This window comes from Oncorhynchus mykiss, chromosome 29, assembly GCF_057628025.1.
Source record: "Oncorhynchus mykiss isolate SJ-2025 chromosome 29, ASM5762802v1, whole genome shotgun sequence".
Classification (NCBI taxonomy): domain Eukaryota; kingdom Metazoa; phylum Chordata; class Actinopteri; order Salmoniformes; family Salmonidae; genus Oncorhynchus; species Oncorhynchus mykiss.
In genome coordinates, this window is record NC_143050.1 from 24,115,278 (window position 1) to 24,138,122 (window position 22,845).

At 42.1% G+C, this 22,845-nt stretch overlaps 1 protein-coding gene across 3 annotated transcripts in view; it reads right to left on the reverse strand.

Moving 5' to 3' along the window:
* Positions 1–22,845, reverse strand: part of LOC110509844 (myosin-IIIb) — a 58,363-nt gene that overhangs the window by 8,108 nt on the left and 27,410 nt on the right. For 2 of the 3 annotated variants that reach the window (XR_016493289.1, XM_090226850.1), the window contains exons 5-21: positions 19,974–20,076; positions 19,662–19,818; positions 18,860–18,962; positions 18,523–18,648; positions 16,327–16,435; positions 11,196–11,312; positions 10,973–11,073; positions 9,397–9,483; positions 8,246–8,311; positions 7,919–8,032; positions 7,262–7,373; positions 6,815–6,858; positions 6,568–6,633; positions 6,244–6,363; positions 1,027–1,112; positions 814–861; positions 618–665 (exon numbers count right to left, since the gene is read on the reverse strand). Coding sequence is in view for 2 of the 3 variants with exons in the window: in XM_090226850.1 (XP_090082976.1) it covers positions 618–665; positions 814–861; positions 1,027–1,112; positions 6,244–6,363; positions 6,568–6,633; positions 6,815–6,858; positions 7,262–7,373; positions 7,919–8,032; positions 8,246–8,311; positions 9,397–9,483; positions 10,973–11,073; positions 11,196–11,312; positions 16,327–16,435; positions 18,523–18,648; positions 18,860–18,962; positions 19,662–19,818; positions 19,974–20,076 (1,607 nt within the window). In the remaining variant the exon portion in view is untranslated. Of the gene's footprint in view, positions 1–617; positions 666–813; positions 862–1,026; positions 1,113–6,243; positions 6,364–6,567; positions 6,634–6,814; positions 6,859–7,261; positions 7,374–7,570; positions 7,622–7,918; positions 8,033–8,245; positions 8,312–9,396; positions 9,484–10,972; positions 11,074–11,195; positions 11,313–16,326; positions 16,436–18,522; positions 18,649–18,859; positions 18,963–19,661; positions 19,819–19,973; positions 20,077–22,845 lie in introns of all 3 variants that reach the window. The other variant, XM_090226851.1, reaches the window with a different exon arrangement.

Sequence of the window (22,845 nt, forward strand, 5' to 3'; positions counted from 1 at the left end):
AATATAATGTTTACATACCCTACAGTACTCATCTCATATGTATATACTGTACTCTATACCATCTACTGCATCTTGACAATGCCGTTCTATACCATCACTCATTCATATATCTTTATGTACATATCCTTATTCATTTCTTTACACTTGTGTGTATAAGGTAGTTGTTGTGAAATTGTTAGGTTAGATTACTCGTTGGTTATTACTGCATTGTCGGAACTAGAAGCACAAGCATTTCGCTACACTCGCATTAACATCTGCTAACCATGTGTATGTGACAAATACAATTTGATTTGAAGCCAATGACAACGCTAACCTGTTAACTGAAGAATGAGCTGCTTTTGACAGACTGATTTTCACTTGACTGATTGAGTTTTATAAGACTTGAAATTGAATGTTGGAATCTAGGAGGCAGCTACCTAAATGTCTTGAAACTGAAATCTTATCAACACTATTACCTCTAGCGTAAACGCATGAAACATTGATGAGTATAGCCTGAATGACATGCTTTGATGAACGGATATATTATAAAAAAGGACGATTCAGGAGTAAGTAAGTTAGTCTTCTAGGACCGATTGACAATTAATTTAACACAACAAAAGCAACTACTGTAGACTTACCCACACTTCCAGCCATGTATCGCAGTAGTGTTGAGGATGGACAAGCAGCTGAAAAAGACCCACAAACCACACAGGTTACATTTGATAAGATGTAACAAAACACAGCTACAAAGATCTGTTTAATATCTCAAATGGACTTTGATGTATGTCATATTTTTTAAATTGCTGGAATGAGAGCAAGTGTCTTTAAACATACCTTTCCTTGGTTAGTGGTAAATCTGGCTTGATCAGCAGAATGTTATATCTGAAGACAGAGAGTTTAGCATGGTGCAGCGAAAATAAAACGGCAGTGTACAGAAATATCTTGCATACAAGTTTATGTGTTGGTCAAGATTATTATACAAATAATACAAATTATACAAATAATGCAAAGTTTGATAAAAATATATAAATTCACACACACACACACCTCTGAGCAAATTCTTTGAATGAGGGTCGCCAGGAGAAGCCATCTCTTCGTATCCTGATGGTTTCCAGCAGGCCGTTGTATCTTAGCTGGAAAATATTTAATTATTCTTAGTTAACATTTGAATATGTTCCACAGAGACCAAACAGAATCAGGTGTTACTGATGGCCATATTAGGGACCTACTGGACTTATTTGAAACTAAATGCAATCTCAAGGCTGAACAGCAGGTGGCGATGTAACATAATGCACCGTTATGATGATTATTGTTTAAAACACACAAACCACAGATGGCCAGGCAGCTCCAGAATGATAACTATTTTGGCTAGTCTTGAACTAGTCTTTAACTAGTCTAGCTTATGGAGGGCAATAGATCTACAGCACAGAGATCTCAATGATGAACATTGTAAAAATCTGTATATTATGCCCCTATAACAACATACATGGGTTGTGCCACAAAAACACTGCCATTTGCATGCCTTTGATATTTTAAGTAGAAATTGAGCACCAATATTGAATTGTAAAAGCCTGTTATATTAAATGAAGTGTCCTTTAATATAGACCACATGGAGAATTCAACAAATTAATAAAACATCCATTAAAATTATTTTATTTATTTTATTTAAAGAAGCCCTGTATCACTTCCAGGAAGATTTTAACCCACTTAACCAAAACATGTATCCAAGTTTCATCATCGTAAAGCCTTGGTTATTTTGTTGCTTTGACAAAGTCATTTCTGAAGATTATTACTTATTTCATGAGATTATTGATTGATTTACATCTGAACTCTCATTTTAATATGGTAAAACTATTTTTTAAATAAATCATACAGTAAAAGCAGGTGAGCTGGTTCTACTCTTCTTGGTCATTTCCTGGCGTTTTGTGGAGGTAAACGGAGTGGACCGAGCAAAACACGTCAACCCTGTTACCCATAGACAGACCGGCTAGAAATGCTTTAAAATCATTCCCTGTTGCACACACCAAACTTCCATTCCCCCTGCCACAAGGGGATTTATGAATAATTTAAAACACGTCAACCCTGTTACCCATAGACAGACCGGCTAGAAATGCTTTAAACTTGCATTCAAATTATTCCCTGTTGCACACACCAAGCTTCCATTCCCCCTGTCACAAAGGGATATATTAATCATTTAAAACACGTCAACCCTGTTACATTTGGCACTTCCATTTTTTTTTTTTTCCTCTTGAGATGGGAAATTCGTTTTTTTTATGAAGTTGAACATGTGCTCTTTGACAGAATGTAAACATTTTGTGAAATAAAAATATTATTTACCAAGTTACACATCTCAAAAGTCACCGTATTGGTGGAATGACCCACACATGTAACGGAAAAAAAAAAGACTCAGCTTTAACAGACTATTCACAGGAATCAATTAACAATAGTTCCAGTTTGACTATTGTCCACCCCCCCGCCAATACTGCATTGTACTGTTTTATCAGTTCAGCCCTAGACAAACAAATTAAAAAGCACTACAGATGAGGAGGAGAGGCGAGGGAAGAAAGACCCCTGGTGTCAGACTAGACAGCAGTGTTCACTGACAGGGCAGAGTATTGACCGGCTTCATTGTGCCATCAGGGCTATACTAACCCTCCCCTGGGGCCAAATCCACTTCCTATGAACATCAGACACACTGACCCACTAACCTAGTACCTAGTCCCAGGGCTGGCAGCAGAATGAATCCGTTGGACAGGCCTTTGATTTAAATAGGCGTGCACATTTTTTCACAGAACATTCTCGTTTCTCAAAATCATTGTCACGTGGTTAATCATACAAATCTAAAGTAAAATGATTTAAAAAAATATAAATTCAACTAAGGCGAGAGCACCAGTATCTGCCATATGGACACATTGATCCATTTGCAAAGGATCTTAACCTCTCTAGGATATTCAGGAAGGTAGCATCCCACCTTAACAACAGCCAGTGAAAGTGCAGGGCGCCAAATTCAAAACAGAAATCCCATAATTAAAATTCCTCAAACATACAAGTATTTCATACCATTTCAAAGATAAACTTGTTGTAAATCCAGCCACAGTTTACGATTTCAAAAAGGCTTTACGACGAAAACACACCAAAGGATTATGTTATGTCAGTACTTAGTCACAGAAAAGCACAGCCATTTTTCCAGCCAAAAGAGAGGAGTCACAAAAAGCAGAAATAGAGATCAAAGGATAGTGATTCATTTTATGATCTTCATCAGATGACACTCATTGGAGTTCATGTTACACAATACATGACTGTTTTGTTCGATAAAGTTAATATTTATATCCAAAAATCTCAGTTTACATTGGCGCGTTACGTTCAGTAGTTCCAAAACATCCGGTGATTTTGAGCCACATCAATTTACAGAAATACTCATAATAAACATTGCTAAAAGATACAAGTGTTAGGGCCACCCGGGTGGCGCAGTGGTTAAGGGCTGTGCCACCAGAGACTCTGGGTTCGCCTATGTCGCAACTGGGAGGTCCGTGGGGCGACGCACAATTGGCCCAGCGTTGTCCGGGTTAGGGAGGGTTTGGCCGGTAGGGATATCCTTGTCTCATTGTGCACCAGCGACTCCTGTGGCGGGCCGGGTGCAGTGCACGCTAACCAAGGTTGCCAGGTGCACGGTGTTTCCTCCAACTCATTGTTGCGGCTGGCTTCCGGGTTGGATGCGCGCTGTGTTAAGAAGCAGTGCGGCTTGGTTGGGTTGTGTATCGGAGGACGCATGACTTTCGACCTTCGTCTCTCCCGAGCCCGTACGGGAGTTGTAGCGATGAGACAAGATAGTAGCTACTAACAATTGGATACCACGAAATTGGGGAGAAAAAGGGGGTAAAAAAATAAAAAAAAGTGTTATGCATGGAATTTTAGATCCACTTCTCCTTAATGCAACCGCTGTCAGATTTCAAAAAACCTTTCCCGAAAAAGCACACCATGCAATAATCTGAGTACAGCTCTCAGACAACAAAACAAGCCATACAGATATCCATCGTGTTGTGGAGTCAACAAAGTCAGAAATAGCATTATAAATATTCACTTACCTTTGATAATCTTCATCAGAATACACTCCAAGGAATCCTAGTTCCACAATAAATGTTTGTTTTGTTCGATAAAGTCCATAATTTATGTCCAAATACCTCCTTTTTGTTCACGAGTTTAGCCCAGTAATCCAAATTCATGAGGCACGAGCAGACAAAGTCAAAAAGTTATGTTACAGTCCGTAGAAACATGTCAAACGAAGTATAGAATCAATCTTTAGGATGTTTTTATCATAAATCTTCAATAATGTTTCAACTGGAGAATTCCTTTGTCTGTAGAAATGCAATGGAACGCAAGCTAACTCTCACGTGAACGCGCGTGGTCAGCTCATGGCACTCTGGCAGACCCAGACCCATGACGCTCTCATTCCCCCCTCCACACAGTAGAAGCATCACACAAGGTTCTAAAGACTGTTGACATCTAGTGGAAGCCTTAGGAAGTGCAATATGACCCCATAGACACTGTATATTCGATAGGCAATGACTTGAAAAACTACAAACCTCAGGTTTTTTGCCTGCCATATGAGTTTTGTTATACTCACAGACATCATTCAAACCGTTTCAGAAACTTCAGAGTGTTTTCTATCCAAATGTACTAATAATATGCATATATTCGCAACTGGGCCTGAGTAGCAGGCAGTTTACTCTGGGCATCTTCATCCAAGCTACTCAATACTGCCCCCCAGTCTCAAAGAAGTTAAGTTGTGAGGTTACTGTGTGAGGTGAATAAAACATTTGTGAGAAGCTCAGCTTATTAGTGGTGGACGCGGTGAGTTAAGACAATCAGAAATCATACATTGCCAAATGGGCACTGTGTTTCTCACAAGCGTAGCAGGTTGTGAACTTTGCAAACAATTTTTCCACTCCGGGAAAGAGAACAGTAAATTACTAATTAATACATGCATTAACAAATGACTAACCAAATGACTGGGGATTAACAGTATATTTACTGGGCCTACTGGTGACATTTGTAATGGGGAATTGATTCATTTAAAAAAAAATAAAAGAACAATCAAAAGGGCAAACAACGCCCATAAGGAAACCATGAAGGCACATGAATTGTCAGGAGACCACTGAGCACATTCTGGAGGAAGTACTTTGAATGTTTTTATTTAGACAGTAGGAATTATAGAATTTTGGCAAAACATCAACTTACTTTAGGAGAAGCCATTATCCTAACAGTGCACTGTGCACTTGCCAACTTTCCTTTCACAAGAGTCTGAAACCAGAGCTCTGTATATAACGACAAGATGCTCATGTCTCCACCCTAACAATAGGAGACGTTGTCCCAAAGGCGGGAACGCAGGCGACAAGCTTTAGGTCTGCATATTATACCCATAAAAACACACAGGGCATATTCTGGACAGATTTTGGCGCGAGCGAGCCCACCCGCTTGCTTCGCCTCTTCCCCTCTGCTGAAACTCTCACCGGAGAAAGCATCTTAGTGAGCGAAACAGCACCCCTCTGTCTTATTATATGTAGAAATAGTATGACATGCCATACTCTTTTGGTCCAGACAGAATCAGATGCATGGTCTACACATACTGAGACAGATGGGCTCGGATGCTTTATCTGAGATTGATGAGTCTTTGTCGGCGTGTCTCAGTCAAATAAAGATCAATATTTCAATATGTTTTTTGGACAGGCAAGGAGGTACGGTAGGGCGGGCCCCCTATGGCCCTGACCTAGACCCTGTTACTGCTGCTGCTTAGTCAACCCCTGATTGCCATACTGGGAACTGAATCATGTTCATTAGGACACACCGGAGCAAAACATTTTGCTACGGAAAAGGAAAACAAGCGTTTATTATTGGTCAAGTTCAGATAGGTTCAGTCCCATTTCTTCCATTTCGTGCCTATTGAACACAACCCTGACGCTGAAGTTCACTCAATCTACACTCACTCTTAGGATCAATACTGTGTTATAGATATAACTTTTAGCACTGACAGTTATGCACCGTTCACATAGCTTTTGTAAGCATAGATGATTCTGAAAAAGGGTTAAAACGTTGAGGGCACAAAAGTACTGGTGCTGTATCAGTAGGCTTGTGCACCCTTCCCAGGAAGTCATCTACAGTAGCTAGGGGAAATACTAAAGCATTGGATGATACCTGGTTATTCTTCAGTGTAAGGTAGATATGAACAGTGCAGTATCTGAAAGGATATGATATATTGGTTCTCACCTGGTCCATGACCCTTTTGTTGTCCACCTGGTCAGGAAGCTTGTTGCCGTTAGGTTTAATGCAGCGAACAAAGTGAGGATTGGCCACAAACATCTTCTCCATCAGCACAGCTAGAGAGTGCTGCAAGGAATACACACATACACATTGTGGAGATTACTAACTTATCTGTGCATCTTTAATTTACAGCAGTCCAGTCTATAGGTAGGCATATTTAGGATTTTCAGTTTGGTTCCTACTTAGTGCTCAGACATTATGAAACCAAATGCTCAGAAATAAGAGGTTTATAAAGCCAGATGTGCTATATAGAGTCAACTTCCATCTTACCTTAAACTGGGCCCCCACCGACTGTTTCCTAGTTGAGTTAAAGTTGTCATCTGCCTTTTGCATGACCTAAAGGAAAAAATATTAACATCCTTTACACCCCCCCCCAAAAAAATCCACTTTATGCCTCTGACTTGTACTCTAAGAAAGGTCAAAATATGGCCTTGCTGTTAGTTACCAATAATTATTCTACAGAAACTGTCATAAAAAAATTAAAAACATCACTGGACTTGTGATCTACAATGCCGACCTTTGCTTTGCGTGGCATCAAGGTCCCTGTCCTGGAGATTGTGGCTGAAGATACATAAAATATAAATCATATGAATATTAGATATGAGATGCCAGACAGACTGTGATCAATGTTTTAAACTAGAACAATGCTCAAACTAACCAGAGGCTGTACATGTTATGGTGGTGTGTTCAGATAAGAGTAAGCATGTATTATTTATAAATGCGTACTACATCATTTTCTAAGAGGTGTATTTGTCCACAAGCTCTCATTGGGAACCAGCAAACGTCATTGTGTATCAGCTCTGATTCATGTCAAGCATGTGTACACAACTGATTTAATAGCTACAGTTTAACAAATCACTGTGCAAAAAGACAAATAAGAGATTGCATCAGAAATAAAAACAAAGCCATAGACTGGTTCCTTTCTGGCTAAACGCAGAGCTGTAGAAAACAGACACATTCAGACCGGCAAAAAGGACACTGAGTAGAGGGGTGACACTGTTGATGAAGAGGTCTCTGATGCTGGCTGGGATGGTATCTCTGTTCATCTCTAGGAAGCCTCCTCCATTATACTGGACCTGGACACAGGAAGTACAGAACACGTACACTTCATTTGAAGTCCATATCTACAATGCTTCATAAACACACTCAGTGAGTTATTATGCAGTCATAATGTAGTATAAGTGTAGTTCTAAACAATAGCTTATAAATGGCCTATATCAATACTCATAGTGCATTATAAAGTACCATTATAAAGGCGGGTATGTAACCTCACCTTCCCAGCATAGTGAACCACAGTGAAGAGGGGGCTGTGACTCCGGACCACCTCATAGTGCATTATAAAGGAGGTATGTAACCTCACCTTCCCAGCATAGTGAACCACAGTGAAGAGGGGGCTGTGACTCCGGACCCCCTCATAGTGCATTATAAAGGAAGTATGTAACCTCACCTTCCCAGCATAGTGAACCACAGTGAAGAGGGGGCTGTGACTCCGGACCACCTCATAGTGCATTATAAAGGAGGTATGTAACCTCACCTTCCCAGCATAGTGAACCACAGTGAAGAGGGGGCTGTGACTCCGGACCACCTCATAGTGCATTATAAAGGAGGTATGTAACCTCACCTTCCCAGCATAGTGAACCACAGTGAAGAGGGGGCTGTGACTTCGGACCACCTCATAGTGGGGGCTGCTTTTAAATTTACTGTTCAACTTGTCCACAAAGTCTCTGTCTGATGCCTTAGGGGACAAATAGGGAAAAGAGATTAGAATTAATACACAAAAATGTATATCAGGGTTGGGGTCAATTTCATTTCAATTCCAGTCAATTCAGGAAGTACAATGAAATTCTGTAATTTGGTGTACTTTCTGAATTGAGTGGAATTGAAATGGAAGTGAGCCCATCCCTGATGAATACAGAGATGTATGGGTGTATGGAGACCACTACAGTACCTGAGGAAAGGCACTCTGCTCGTCCAGGAGAGAAAGTATGCCAATAGGTTTAGTAAGGATCAGGTCCTGTGGGAGAGACACACATTAGTTGTATACGAGACAAGGAAAAACACCTAAACAAACACATTCTATTGTGAAAATGCATATTTGGGTTAATCTAGCCAATTGTTAACTGGGTAAAACAAACATGATACACAACTTCATATGACTTTAAAACAGAACATTCTCACAGTACAAGGAGAATAATTTGTTTTCCTGAAGATTGGTTAACAAGGTTTCCAGGTTTTTATTGACTAGGGCCCCTACACTGTAAAATGCTCTTGAAGTTGTATAGTGCTCAGTAGGCATTAGGACAGAGTGGGTACACAGCAAATTACCTGTGGATCCAGGTTGTGCATTACTCGCTCTAGGTCTTCCCACAACTCCTAATGTGTCCATCTTATCCCATAACTTACAGACAGGCTCTACTCATACCTTCAGCCATGGACAGGGACACTATTTTCTGCCAAATGACACCAGATGCTTCTATATAGACAAGAGGATGATGCCACAGGCTGAAAGCTGAAGTGCCTATTAAGCTACTGGCATGTGACTGAACACTGCCCCGTCAGCATTTCCCCTTCCTGGGGTCTGCGTTCTTTTATATCTGCCAGACTCAGTGGGTTTACACAACCTGTCTGTGTTATTACTGAGAGAGGGGGGGAGGTAAACAGAGTGAAAGGGAGAGCAAAAAAAGTATGCGATAGAGAAAGGGTGTAAAAAGGGGATGCAAAAAAGGCAGAGAGAAAAAGAGTACTACTGTAAGTGATGAGGGGGAAAAAGAGTACTACTGTAAGTGATGAGGGGGAAAAAGAGTACTACTGTAAGTGATGAGGGGGAAAAAGAGTACTACTGTAAGTGATGAGGGGGAAAAAGAGTACTACTGTAAGTGATGAGGGGGAAAAAGAGTACTACTGTAAGTGATGAGGGGGAAAAAGAGTACTACTGTAAGTGATGAGGGGGAAAAAGAGTACTACTGTAAGTGATGAGGGGGAAAAAGAGTACTACTGTAAGTGATGAGGGGGAAAAAGAGTACTACTGTAAGTGATGAGGGGGAAAAAGAGTACTACTGTAAGTGATGAGGGGGAAAAAAGTAGGCTGTGTCTTTTTACCAGGATAGGCTTGTTGTCTTTGAAGGAGATCGTCTCCCACTCGATGCCCTCTTCCTTGTATTCATTCTGCTCCATCAGAAAGATGTGCTGCAGGATGACAAATGCATACAAAGACGCATGAACGACTAAAAACAAAAGGACAGCAGGTATTTCCAGTTTCTTTCACAAGAGCTTTGGTCACAGGGGAACATCTTTCATTGGATCAATCTGCTTTGTCCAATCGTTTCATGAGAAGATAGCACATTCAATAGTGTGTTGCCTTCAGTCACAAAAACGCCAACAGAAGCCCTGAAGCCCTATGCAGTAGTAATCTAGTGATCCGACAGTAGTAAATCATCATAAGCAGATTCCTATGGCATTTGTACCAAATGTATTCAGTGCTCAAATGGACAGGCCCCAAAGGTAAACTGTAATGTTTACTAGCAGAGAGTAGTCCACAGCAGTGTGACTAGTACAAGTAGACTCTTTAACTCCAGCATCCCATGCATACAGTACAGTGAGCTCCAAAAGTATTGGGACACATGTTGTTTTGGCTCTGTACTCTAGCACTTTGAAATAAAGATGATATAATGATGATATAATGATGAGGTTAAAGTGCAGAATGTCCGCTTTAATTTGAGGGTATTTTCATCCATATTGGTTAAACTGTTTAGAAATTACAGCACTTGTTGTACATTGGTCCCCTAAAACATGGGGACTAAGGTATTGGTACAAACTCACTTATGTGTATCAAAAGTTTAGTATTTGGTCCCATATTCCTAGCACACAATGATAACATCAATCTTGTGACTCTACAAACTTGTTGGATGCATTTGCTGTTTATTTTGGTTGTTTCAGATTATTTTGTGCCTGATAGAAATGAATGGTAAATCATGTAGTGTCATTTGAGACACTTATCGTAAATAAGAATAGAATATGTTTCTAAACACTTCTACATTAATGTGAATGCTACCATGATTACGAATAATCTTGAATGAATTGTGAATAATGATGAGTGAGAAAGTTACTGATGCACAAATATCATAACCCCAAGACATGCTAACCTCTCACCAATACAATAACAGGGGAGGTTAGCATTTTTTTTGGGGGGGGGGGTGTGATATTTATGCCTCTAACTTTCTAATTCAGGAATATCCATAATCATGGTAGCTGATAGTCTGCACATTAACCTAATATTCATTGTATCATTTTAAATGCAAAGTGCAGGAGTACAGATCCAAAACAACAAGAAGGAAAAAAAACACTGTCTCAATACTTTTGGAGCTCACTGTATGTACTGTAGCCCAGCTGACCTAAAATTACATGTTTTTCTGAAGCCTTCCACTGAAACATAACATTTAAAAAAGAGACACTAATAGGCATTTATAGCCATTTCAAAAAGCAGAACCAATTGCAGAGTATGTTTGGATTCCTGTTCCTCTACTAATACTAAATAAAGAGACAAGCTGACCACGTGTTTCTTTTAAGTGTTTGGGTCTTACGCTAACAAACCCTACAGGCTGTCATTTTAGGGGACTTAAATAGAGAATCACTTCTAAGGGACCCAAGATGACAGGGCACTGATATTTACACTTACGTGGTTAAAGAAGTACTGCAGCTGTTCATTGGCCAGGTTGATGCAGAGCTGCTCAAAACGGTTCACGGCAAAATTCTCAAACCCGAAAATGTCAAGGATACCTGTATTATATAACAAGAAAATAGAATGGTCAATCTGACATTGATCATCTCTAGTTGAGAAGACGAAAATGTAAAAAGAGTTGTGGAATTTTGTTACATTTAAAGTTTCCCTTGAAACGGACCTATTTCATTCAGCTCAACGTCAAAGTCAACATTGGGAGCCAGCAGTTCGTTAACTTTACTGACAATCCAGCCGAATACTCTCCCATAAGCCACTTTGGCAATGGAGTCCCTGGCATCTGTAGACAAACACACAACAACAACATATTAACGGAGTCAAGTGCTCTTGAAAACATGATTAATAGTATTTCTATTTTGAGCTTCAGTTTATTTTTTTCTTTCCCATTGATGCTAAAGCAGTCAGGCCTGGAGCGAAGCAAAAGTAATCCGCTAACCAAAAATACTAGCTCAAATAGCCAACCAACCAGCCTGTTACCAACCCTTAGTAAACTTTCAGAAAAAACTATGCTTGACTATGCTTATACAATGATATTTTACTATAAACAAATTGACAACAGACTTTCAGCATGCTTATAGGGAAGGACATTCAACAAGCATGGCATTAGACAAATTACTGATTGGCTGAGACACATTTATGTTAAAAAATATTGTGGGGGCTGTTCTGTTAGACTTCAGTGTGGCTTTTGACATTATCGATCGTAGTCTTCTGACGGAAAAACGTACGTGTTATGGCTTTACACTCCATGCTATATTGTGGATAAAGAGTTACCGGTCTAACAGAACACAGAGGGTGTTCTTTAATGGAAGCCACTCCAACATAATCCAGGTGGAATCAGGAATTCCCCAGGGCGCTGTCTAGGCCCCTTACTTTTTTCAGTCTTTACTAATGACACGCCATTGGCCTTGAGTAAAGCCAGTGTATCTATGTATGCGGATGACTCAACACATGAGCTACTGAAATTACTGTAACACTTAAAGAGCTGTAGTTATTTTTGGAATGGGTGGCAAGGAATAAGTTAGTCCTAAATATTTCAAAAACTAAAAGCATTGTATTTGGGACAAATCATTCACTAAACCGCAACTACTATTGTAATAAATAAATGTGGAAATTGAGCAAGTTGAGTTGACTAAACTGCTAGGAGTAATCCTGGATTGTAAACTGTCATGGTCAAAACATGTTGATACAATAGTAGCTAAGATGGGGAGAAGTCGGTCCATAATAAAGTGCTGCTCTGCCTTTTTAACAACAATATCAACAAGGCAGGTCCTAAAGGCTCTTGACTGTTCAGTCTTGTGGTCAGGTGCCACAAAGAGGGACATCGGAAAATTACAACTGACTCAGAAGAGGGCAGCACGACTGGCCCTTAAATGTACACGGAGAACTAACAATAATATGCATGTCCATTTTTTCTTTATTTAAATACATCTCTAATGGCTCAAAGTGGAGGGATTGACATCATCATTCATTGTTTTTGTAAGAACTTGAACTACTAGCACACAGCTCGGACACCCATGCATACTTTTTTTAAATTTATTTTTTATTTCACCTTTATTTAACCAGGTAGGCTAGTTGAGAACAAGTTCTCATTTGCAACTGCGACCTGGCCAAGATAAAGCATAGCAGTGTGAACAGACAACACAGAGTTACACATGGAGTAAACAATTAACAAGTCTATAACACAGTAGAAAAAAAAAGAGAGTCTATATACATTGTGTGCAAAAGGCATGAGGAGGTAGGCGAATAATTACAATTTTGCAGATTAACACTGGAGTGATAAATGATCAGATGGTCATGTACAGGTAGAGATATTGGTGTGCAAAAGAGCAGACAAGTAAATAAATATAAACAGTATGGGGATGAGGTAGGTAAAATTGGGTGGGCTATTTACCGATTGACTATGTACAGCTGCAGCGATCGTTTAGCTGCTCAGATAGCAGATGTTTGAAGTTGGTGAGGGAGATAAAAGTCTCCAACTTCAGCGATTTTTGCAATTCGTTCCAGTCACAGGCAGCAGACAACTGAAACGAAAGGCGGCCAAATGAGGTGTTGGCTTTAGGGATGATCCGTGAGATACACCTGCTGGAGCGCGTGCTACGGGTGGGTGTTGCCATCGTGACCAGTGAACTGAGATAAGGCGGAGCTTTACCTAGCATGGACTTGTAGATGACCTGGAGCCAGTGGGTCTGGCGACGAATATGTAGCGAGGGCCAGCCGACTAGAGCATACAGGTCGCAGTGGTGGGTGGTATAAGGTGCTTTAGTAACAAAACGGATGGCACTGTGATAAACTGCATCCAGTTTGCTGAGTAGAGTATTGGAAGCTATTTTGTAGATGACATCGCCGAAGTCGAGGATCGGTAGGATAGTCAGTATTACTAGGGTAAGTTTGGCGGCGTGAGTGAAGGAGGCTTTGTTGGGGAATAGAAAGCTGACTCTAGATTTGATTTTAGATTGGAGATGTTTGATATGAGTCTGGAAGGAGAGTTTACAGTCTAGCCAGACACCTAGGCACTTATAGATGTCCACATATTCTAGGTCGGAACCATCCAGGGTGGTGATGCTAGTCGGGCGTGCGGGTGCAGGCAGCGAACGGTTGAAAAGCATGCATTTGGTTTTACTAGCGTTTAAGAGCAGTTGGAGGCCACGGAAGGAGTGTTGTATGGCATTGAAGCTTGTTTGGAGGTTAGATAGCACAGTGTCCAAGGGCGGGCCGGAAGTATACAGAATGGTGTCGTCTGCGTAGAGGTGGATCAGGGAATCGCCCGTAGCAAGAGCAACATCCTTGAGAAAAGACAGAGAAAAGAGTCGGCCCGAGAATTGAACCCTGTGGCACCCCCATAGAGACTGCCAGAGGACCGGACAGCATGCCCTCCGATTTGACACACTGAACTCTGTCTGCAAAGTAGTTGGTGAACCAGGCAAGGCAGTTATCAGAAAAACCGAGGCTACTGAGTCTGCGGATAAGAATATGGTGATTGACAGAGTCGAAAGCCTTGGCAAGGTCGATGAAGACGGCTGCACAGTACTGTCTTTTATCGATGGCGGTTATGATATCGTTTAGTACCTTGAGCGTGGCTGAGGTGCACCCGTGACCAGCTCGGAAACCAGATTGCACAGCGGAGAAGGTACGGTGGGATTCGAGATGGTCAGTGACCTGTTTGTTGACTTGGCTTTCGAAGACCTTAGATAGGCAGGGCAGGATGGGTATTGGTCTGTAACAGTTTGGGTCCAGGGTGTCTCCCCCTTTTTATTTTTATTTTATTTTTTATTTTTACCTTCATTTAACTAGGCAAGCTAGTTAAGAACAAATTCTTATTTTCAATGACGGCCTAGGAACAGTGGGTTAACTGCCTGTTCAGGGGCAGAACGACAGATTTGTACCATGTCAGCTCGGGGATATGAACTTGCAACCTTTCGGTTACTAGGCCAACGCTCTAACCACTAGGCTACCCTGCCGCCCCTTTGAAGAGGGGGATGACTGCGGCAGCTTTCCAATCCTTGGGGATCTCAGACGATATGAAAGAGAGGTTGAACAGGCTGGTAATAGGGGTTGCGACAATGGCGGCGGATAGTTTCAGAAACAGAGGGTCCAGATTGTCTAGCCCAGCGGATTTGTACGGGTCCAGGTTTTGCAGCTCTTTCAGAACATCTGCTATCTGGATTTGGGTAAAGGAGAACCCGGAGAGGCTTGGGCGAGTAGCTGCAGGGGGGGGGGGCGGAGCTGTTGGCCGAGGTTGGAGTAGCCAGGAGGAAGGCATGGCCAGCCGTTGAGAAATGCTTGTTGAAGTTTTCGATAATCATTGATTTATCGGTGGTGACCGTGTTACCTAGCCTCAGTGCAGTGGGCAGCTGGGAGGAGGTGCTCTTGTTCTCCATGGACTTCACAGTGTCCCAGAACTTTTTGGAGTTAGCTACAGGATGCAAATTTCTGCCTGAAGAAGCTGGCCTTTGCTTTCCTGGCTGACTGCGTGTATTGGTTCCTGACTTCCCTGAACAGTTGCATATTGCGGGGACTATTCGATGCTATTGCAGTCCGCCACAGGATGTTTTTGTGCTGGTTGAGGGCAGTCAGGTCTGGAGTGAACCAAGGGCTATATCTGTTCTTAGTTCTGCATTTTTTGAACGGAGCATGCTTATCTAAAATGGTGAGGAAGTTACTTTTAAAGAATGACCAGGCATCCTCAACTGACGGGATGAAGTCAATATCCTTCCAGGATACCCGGGCCAGATCGATTAGAAAGGCCTGCTCACAGAAGTGTTTTAGGGAGCGTTTGACAGTGATGAGGGGTGGTCATTTGACTGCGGATCCGTAGCGGATACAGGCAATGAGGCAGTGATCGCTGAGATCCTGGTTGAAGACAGCGGAGGTGTATTTGGAGGGCCAGTTGGTCAGGATGACGTCTATGAGGGTGCCCTTGTTTACAGATTTAGGGTTGTACCTGGTGGGTTCCTTGATGATTTGTGTGAGATTGAGACATACCACCAAAAGGTCTCTTCAAAATCCCCAAGTCCAGAACAGACTATGGGAGTCGCCCAGTACTACATAGAACCATGACTACATGGAACTCTATTCCACATCAGGTAACTGATGCAAGCAGTAGAATCAGAGTTTTTTTTAAAAACACCATATGGAACAGCGGAGACTGAAGAGAGACACACACATGATAAGACACTCACTCTACACACGTACATATGGATTTTGTATTGTAGATATGTGGTAGTAGATTAGTGGCCTGAGGGAACACACTAAATGTGCTATGAAATGTAATGTCATGTAATATTTTTAAATTGTATATATAACTGCCTAATGTTGCTGGACCCCAGGAAGAGTAGCTGCTGCCTTTGCAGGAACTAATGAGGATCTTTAATAAATCCAATACAATTTACAGTGGTTGGTCAGACAGACATGGGCCTTCTTTAAACACACGAGGAGGAAGTTGTGGTCAGTTTACCCTCCCTTAATCCTAACCTTAACCATTAGGGTGAAAACACAAAAAAATTGTCAAATATCTTAGGGACATCATTGGCTGGCATTAGTAAGACACGGTACATTTACTGTATTAAACCGTATCCTGTAATGTTCTTTCATACTGTTCTAGCACGGTCAGGAATGTACATAAACCGTGTGCTCTCCAGTTTCATGGAAAGCCCAAATGAATTACGAAACTGGGTTCTAGAGGCCCAACAACAGTTAGTATCCATGGTGGTTAATACGGACTCAGGCCCTCCTTTCTAATGGCTAAGGTGATGTGGTAAGGGAAGCGGATCCTGGACCAGAGCTTTTCTCCTTACCCTCGGCCTGCTGCTGGTTGTGCAGCCTGCGGATGGCTTCTCCTCTCGTCACAGACAGAGTACAGGTCAGACTCCTCAGCAACTCCTCCTCCTGCACCCCAAACTGACCCTGAGAAGGCAAACACACCAATATTAAAAGGGATACTTCAGGATTTTGTCAATGATCCTTAATGATCCGTCATCTACTTCCCCAGAGTCATTTGTATGTCTCTGCATCCAGTATAAAAGAAGTTAGAGGTAGTTTCGCAAGCCAATACTAACTAGCGTTAGCACAATGACTGGAAGTTTACGGTATCTACTAGCATGCTAACAGCGTTAATGACAGTCAACAACTTCCATCAAACTGCACGCAGAGACAAACAGTATCCACGTGTTAAAGGGATACTTCCATGATCAGATTAACACACAAAAACATAGGCACAGAAAGTGTACAAAGTACACAACCTTACACACAATAGCTCCTAGATAACCCAGCCCCAAGGCCCTTTTAGCCCAGACGTGGCCCTATTGAACATGCAAAGCTAAGGTCATGGCATTGCTAGGCAATGCTATCATGCAAAAACCTGCCAAACATCAAACAAAGACCATCCTCAGACAGCAATACTTTCAATTAATCAATGTTAAAAAAGGGGAAACAGTCCTAATGCTATAGATTTGTACTATTAGCCCCCCAAAAAGTATATTTCACTCAAACTATACATTTGCTTCATATCTGGATACCCAGTAATAGTCAGTGGACAGTCAGGAACCAAATATTTTGTGTTTGTCTATATTAGCAACAGTTTAGCATTAGGATCACGAAGGGAGAAGCAATTACAGTGGTCGGACACCTGTTGCTAGCGTGCCCTGTTGCTAGCGTGCCCTAATCACCCCTGTTGCTAGCGTGCCCTAATCACCCCTGTTGCTAGCGTGCCCTAATCACCCCTGTTGCTAGCGTGCCCTAATCACCCCTGTTGCTAATGTGCCCTAATCACCCCTGTTGCTAGCGTGCCCTAATCACCCCTGTTGCTAGAACCCAAATCCCCTCAGTATCCAGATCTGTGAAGATGTTTTGCTCATAATGATGACGATGAAAACTGGGCAAAGACCAGCTGATCCTGCGTCAGGTGGAAGTTAACCTAGCATCGTGAGCAGTACCTCTCCATTAAACTCCAAATATAGCCCCTCGTGACCCTGTGTCTTATCTAAGCTGGCCAGATGTTGCCTCAGCCCACTGCCGGCCTGGGAGGGCTGCTAATCAAGAGGGACAGCGGAGCAGGGTGCAATCATTCACCTGTTTAAATTGAAGGCACGCACACACACGATCACCTGTTTAAATAGCATGTGGATCTATGCATACGCAAACGAACAGACGCAGCAGAACGTTTAAATATCATGGACACACAAACTAGTTGAAAAGAACACACAAAGTGTCAAAACTGTCTCCATGAGCCAGCAGCTGCCCATGTTATAAAGGTCAGAGGTGATTTTGTAAAGAAAGTACTGTAGTGATTGCCTCAAAAATCCCCTTGTTTGTTTTTTTACCATGTATGCTCAGGACTGATAATCAACAGTTTCTTCCCCTAGCTTAGTCGTTGGACCCCTTCCTTCTGCTGCATAAACCACTATCAGATGACTCTTCTACTGTAAACTGTTGATTGGAACTGTTCTTGTAGTTTATATTTTGCTATGTCAATACCACTGATGAACATTTATGGAGGAAAAGGTCAAAAATGCCTACTGTAATCTTAGAAAACACCAATAGGTCAATAAGTAAACTGCATATGTTAACAGAAGCTGCTACTAAACGAGGCCAAATGGAATTAAATGTTTATTTTATTTAACTAGGCAAGTCAGTTAAGAACAAATTCTTATTTACAATGACGGCCTTCCCTGGACAAACCCTAACGACGCTGAGCTAATTGTGCGCCGCCCTATGGGACTCCCAATCCTGGCCGGTTGTGTTACAGCCTGGAATCAAACCAGGGTCTGTAGTGACACCTCTTGCACTGAGATGCAGTGCCTTAGACCGCTGGCCCACTCGAGAACCCAAAATATACTCTGTAGCCACCCATTTTAATTAGCTTATTCATGAATCTATTGGTTTGGCAGTACCATCCTCTCACGTTCGTAATAATTGATACTGCCAGACTAGCCATTTCCTTGAGAGCAAAAGAAAGAATGGCAAAGAAGGAGTGGAGGAGGATGTAGACTCACAGCTGTGGCTTTGAGCCAGCCCATGGACTTGCCAGTGACCCTGAGCACGTCGGTCTCTGTGGGCTCAAACATGATGTTTCCCAAAGACAGGATCCCTGCCAGGATAGTCATCATGTCTACCTTCTCCTGATGACACAACATATACATATATACAATCAGTCCATCTGTCAGTCAATCAATTGGTCATTTATCAACTGGTTAATAACATCTAACAATTTGTTTATCAGTCAATCAACCAATTAGTCCAACAAAGTACAATCAATCAGATTCAGATGTTGCCCTCATGGCTGACATACTGCAAACGGATGGATGAGAAAGAGTTTCAGAGAGGTCTTACCTGTTCCTGAAATCCCACCATGTCCATTGCGTTACACACTTCACTGTACTTCTCCCCCCATTTCCTCACTATGTCCTCAGAGCCGTACCGCCCATTCAGATACCTGACAGACACAGCCACAGAAACACATTTATACAGATCTGATGAGTGAGCACAGAACACACACACAGGCTACATATGTAGGGGGCATAACGGTCAACGCATAATGCATATCTGATTGACAAACACTTTGAGGCTTCTACATTGCTGCACTGTATCATAGGGCACTACAACATAGCGGGACAGCCACTATCGCAGGGCACAACAACTGACTGCATCATAGGGCACTACAACATAGCAGGACAGCCACTATCGCAGGGCACAACAACTCACTGCATCATAGGGCACAACAACATAGCAGGGTAGCCACTATCGTAGGGCACAGCAACTGACTGCATCATAGCGCACTACAAACACCACATTGTTTAAATAACTAGCATTTCACTCCAGGCCTAGGCCTGTTCAACTGTCAAGAAGAAGTGAAATACAAGTAGCATACACATACTGAACAACACTGAGAACTATATGTGGTCGCTATTTGTATAAGCCATAAGAACCAAAAAAGGCAGGAAGGAACATTAAGACTAGATATCAGAGTTCCAAAACAAAAACCTTGGTTTATGTCAGAAACATAAAAAAATTAAATTATTACAGTGTGACCCTATGACTCTGTGGAAATGTCTAACTTCCCAGACCACACCCACAGAGTCATCACTACCTGTGGAGGAAACGTTGCAGAATGATAACATCACAGTGGACCCACCTGTACTGCGTGGGGTCCAGGAGTCCATACATGTCTTTGTCCTCCGGGGAGATGCCCGCCAGCATGCAGTAGAAGATATGGAAGTTTCTCTCGCCCTCATCCTGGTGGACCACACGAGACTTCTCCAGGAGGTACTCGTTGATCTTAGCTCCTTTTACTGTTAAGAGCACAGCACCACACACACACAGGATCAAGTCATTCTACATGTCTGTCGTATCAATGCAATCACCACATACATTTAGTGTATAAATAAACAAATATGAACATAAGTACACACAATAGATGAATACACACCCCCACCCCCCCACCCACCTGAGGAGTTGTGGAAGCGCAGCTGAATGTACTTCCCGAAGCGACTGCTGTTGTCATTCATCACAGTCTGTGCATTGCCAAAGGCCTCCAGCAGAGGATTCACCTAGAAATACCATACAGCACAAGATCAGTACAGCACCAGAGCTTACATCATGGTGATCCTACATCGAGCCAGGAGTTTAACATTTCCAAGCCCTAATCACAAGACATCGATAGATTTGCAACTTTCCAAGAGGTATACAGCATTTGTGTAGTTCACTAGCCGTGTGCCTGACCACACTATATTAGAGGGACACGGTTTATTCAAGGACAACCACCACCCGGGCCACTGCCCATTCACACTGCTGCCATCCAGAAGGCGAGGTCAGTACAGGTGCATCAAAGCTGGGACCGAGAGACTGAAAAACAGCTTCTATCTCAAGGCCATCAGACTGTTAAACAGCCATCACTAACACAGAGAGGCTGCTGCTTACATTGAGACACAATCACTGGCCACTTCAATAAAATGGATCACTAGTCACTTTAAACAAATGCCACTTTAATAATGTTTACATATCTTACAAGTACAACAAGTGTAGACCTTACCGTGAAGTAAGCATTTCACGGTAAGGTCTACACTTATTGAATCTGGCACATGTAACAAATAAAGTTTAATTTGATGTATATACTGTATTTTATAACATCTATTGCACCTTGCCTATGCAGCTCGGCAATCGCTCATCCATATAAACTCAGCAAAAAAAGAAAACGTCCCTTTTTCAGGACGCTGTCTTTCAAAGATAATTTGAAAAAATCCAAATAACTTCACAGATCTTCATTGTAAAGGGTTTAAACACGGTTTCATAGGGCACTACAACATAGCGGGACAGCCACTATCGCAGGGCACAACAACTGACTGCATCATAGGGCACAACAACATAGCAGGACAGCCACTATCGTAGGGCACAACAATTCACTGCATCATAGGGCACAACAACATAGCAGGACAGCCACACCATAGCTGGTGGCCACACCAGATACTGACTGTTACTTTTGATTTTGACCCCCCCTTTGTACAGGGACACATTATTCCATTTATGTTAGTCACATGTCTGTGGAACTTGTTCAGTTTATGTCTCAGTTGTTGAATCTTATGTAAACACAAATATTTACATATATTAAGCTGTTTGCTGAAAATAAACGTAGTTGACAGTGAGAGGACGTTTCTTTTTTTGCTGAGTTTACTTACATGTAGAGTCGTGGCCAAAAGTTTTGAGAATGACAAATATTAATTTCCACAAAAGGTTGCTGCTTCAGTGTCTTTAGATATTATTGTCAGATGTTACTATGGGATACTGAAGTATAATTACAAGCATTTCATAAGTGCCAAAGGCTTTTATTGACAATTACATGAAGTTGATATTTGCAGTGTTGACCCTACTTTTTCATGACCTCTGCAATCTGCCCTGGCATGCTGTCAATTAACTTCTGGGCAACATCCTGACTGATGGCAGCCCATTCTTGCATAATCAATGCTTGGAGTTTGTCAGAATTTGTGGGGTTTTGTTTGTCCACCTGCCTCTTGAGGATTGACCACAAGTTCTCAATGGGATTAAGATCTGGGGAGTTTCCTGGCCATGAACCCAAAATATCAATGTTTTGTTCCCCGAGCCACTTAGTTATCACTTTTGCCTTATGGCAAGGTGCTCCATCATGCTGGAAAAGGCATTGTTCGTCACCTAAACTGTTCCTGGACGGTTGGGAAAAGTTGCTCTCGGAGGATGTGTTGGTACCATTTTTTTATTCATGGCTGTGTTCTTAGGCAAAACTGTGAGTGAGCCCACTCCCTTGGCTGAGAAGCAACCCCACACATGAATGGTCTCTGGATGCTTTACTGTTGGCACGACACATGACTGATGGTAGCGCTCACCTCATCTTCTCCGGACAAGCTTTTTTCTGGATGCCCCAAACAATCGGAAAGGGGATTAAGAGAAAATTACTTTACCCCAGTCCTCAACAGTCCAATCCCTGTACATTTTGCAGAATACCAGTCTGTTCTTGATGTGTTTCCTGGAGAGAAGTGGCTTCTTTGCTGCCCTTCTTGACACCAGGCCATCCTCCAAAAGTCTGTGCGTGCAGATGCACTCACACCTGCCGGCTGCCATTCCTGAGCAAGCTCTGTACAGGTGGTGCCCCGATCCCGCAGCTGAATCAACTTCAGGAGACGGTCTTGGCGCTTGCTGGACTTTCTTGGGCGCCCTGAAGCCTTCTTCACAACAACTGAACCGCTCTCCTTGAAGTTCTTGATGATCCGATTAATGGTTGACTTAGGTGCAATCTTACTGGCAGCAATATCCTTGCCTGTGAAGCCCTTTTTGTGTAAAGCAATAATGACGGCACGTGTTTCCTTGCAGTTAACCATGATTGACAGAGGAAGAACAATGATTCCAAGCACCCCCCTCCTTTTGAAGCTTCCAGTCTGTTATTCAAACTCAAATCAGCATGACAGAGTGATCTCCAGCCTTGTCCTCACTCACACCTGTGTTAACGAGAGAATCACTGACATGTCAGCTCGTCCTTTTGTGGCAGGGCTGAAATGCCGTGGAAATGTTTTTGGGGTATTCAGTTCATTTGCATGGCAAAGAGGGACTTTGCAATTCATCTGATCACTCTTCATAACATTCTGGAGTATATGCAAATTGCCATCATACAAACTGAGGCAGCAGACTTTGTGAATATTAATATGTGTGACATTCTCAAAACTTTTGGGCACGACTGTACAGTTGAAGTCGGAAGTTTACATACACCTTAGCCAAATACATTTAAACTCAGTTTCTCATATTCCTGACATTTAATCATTGTAAAAATTCCCTGTCCAGGGGTGAGTCAGGAT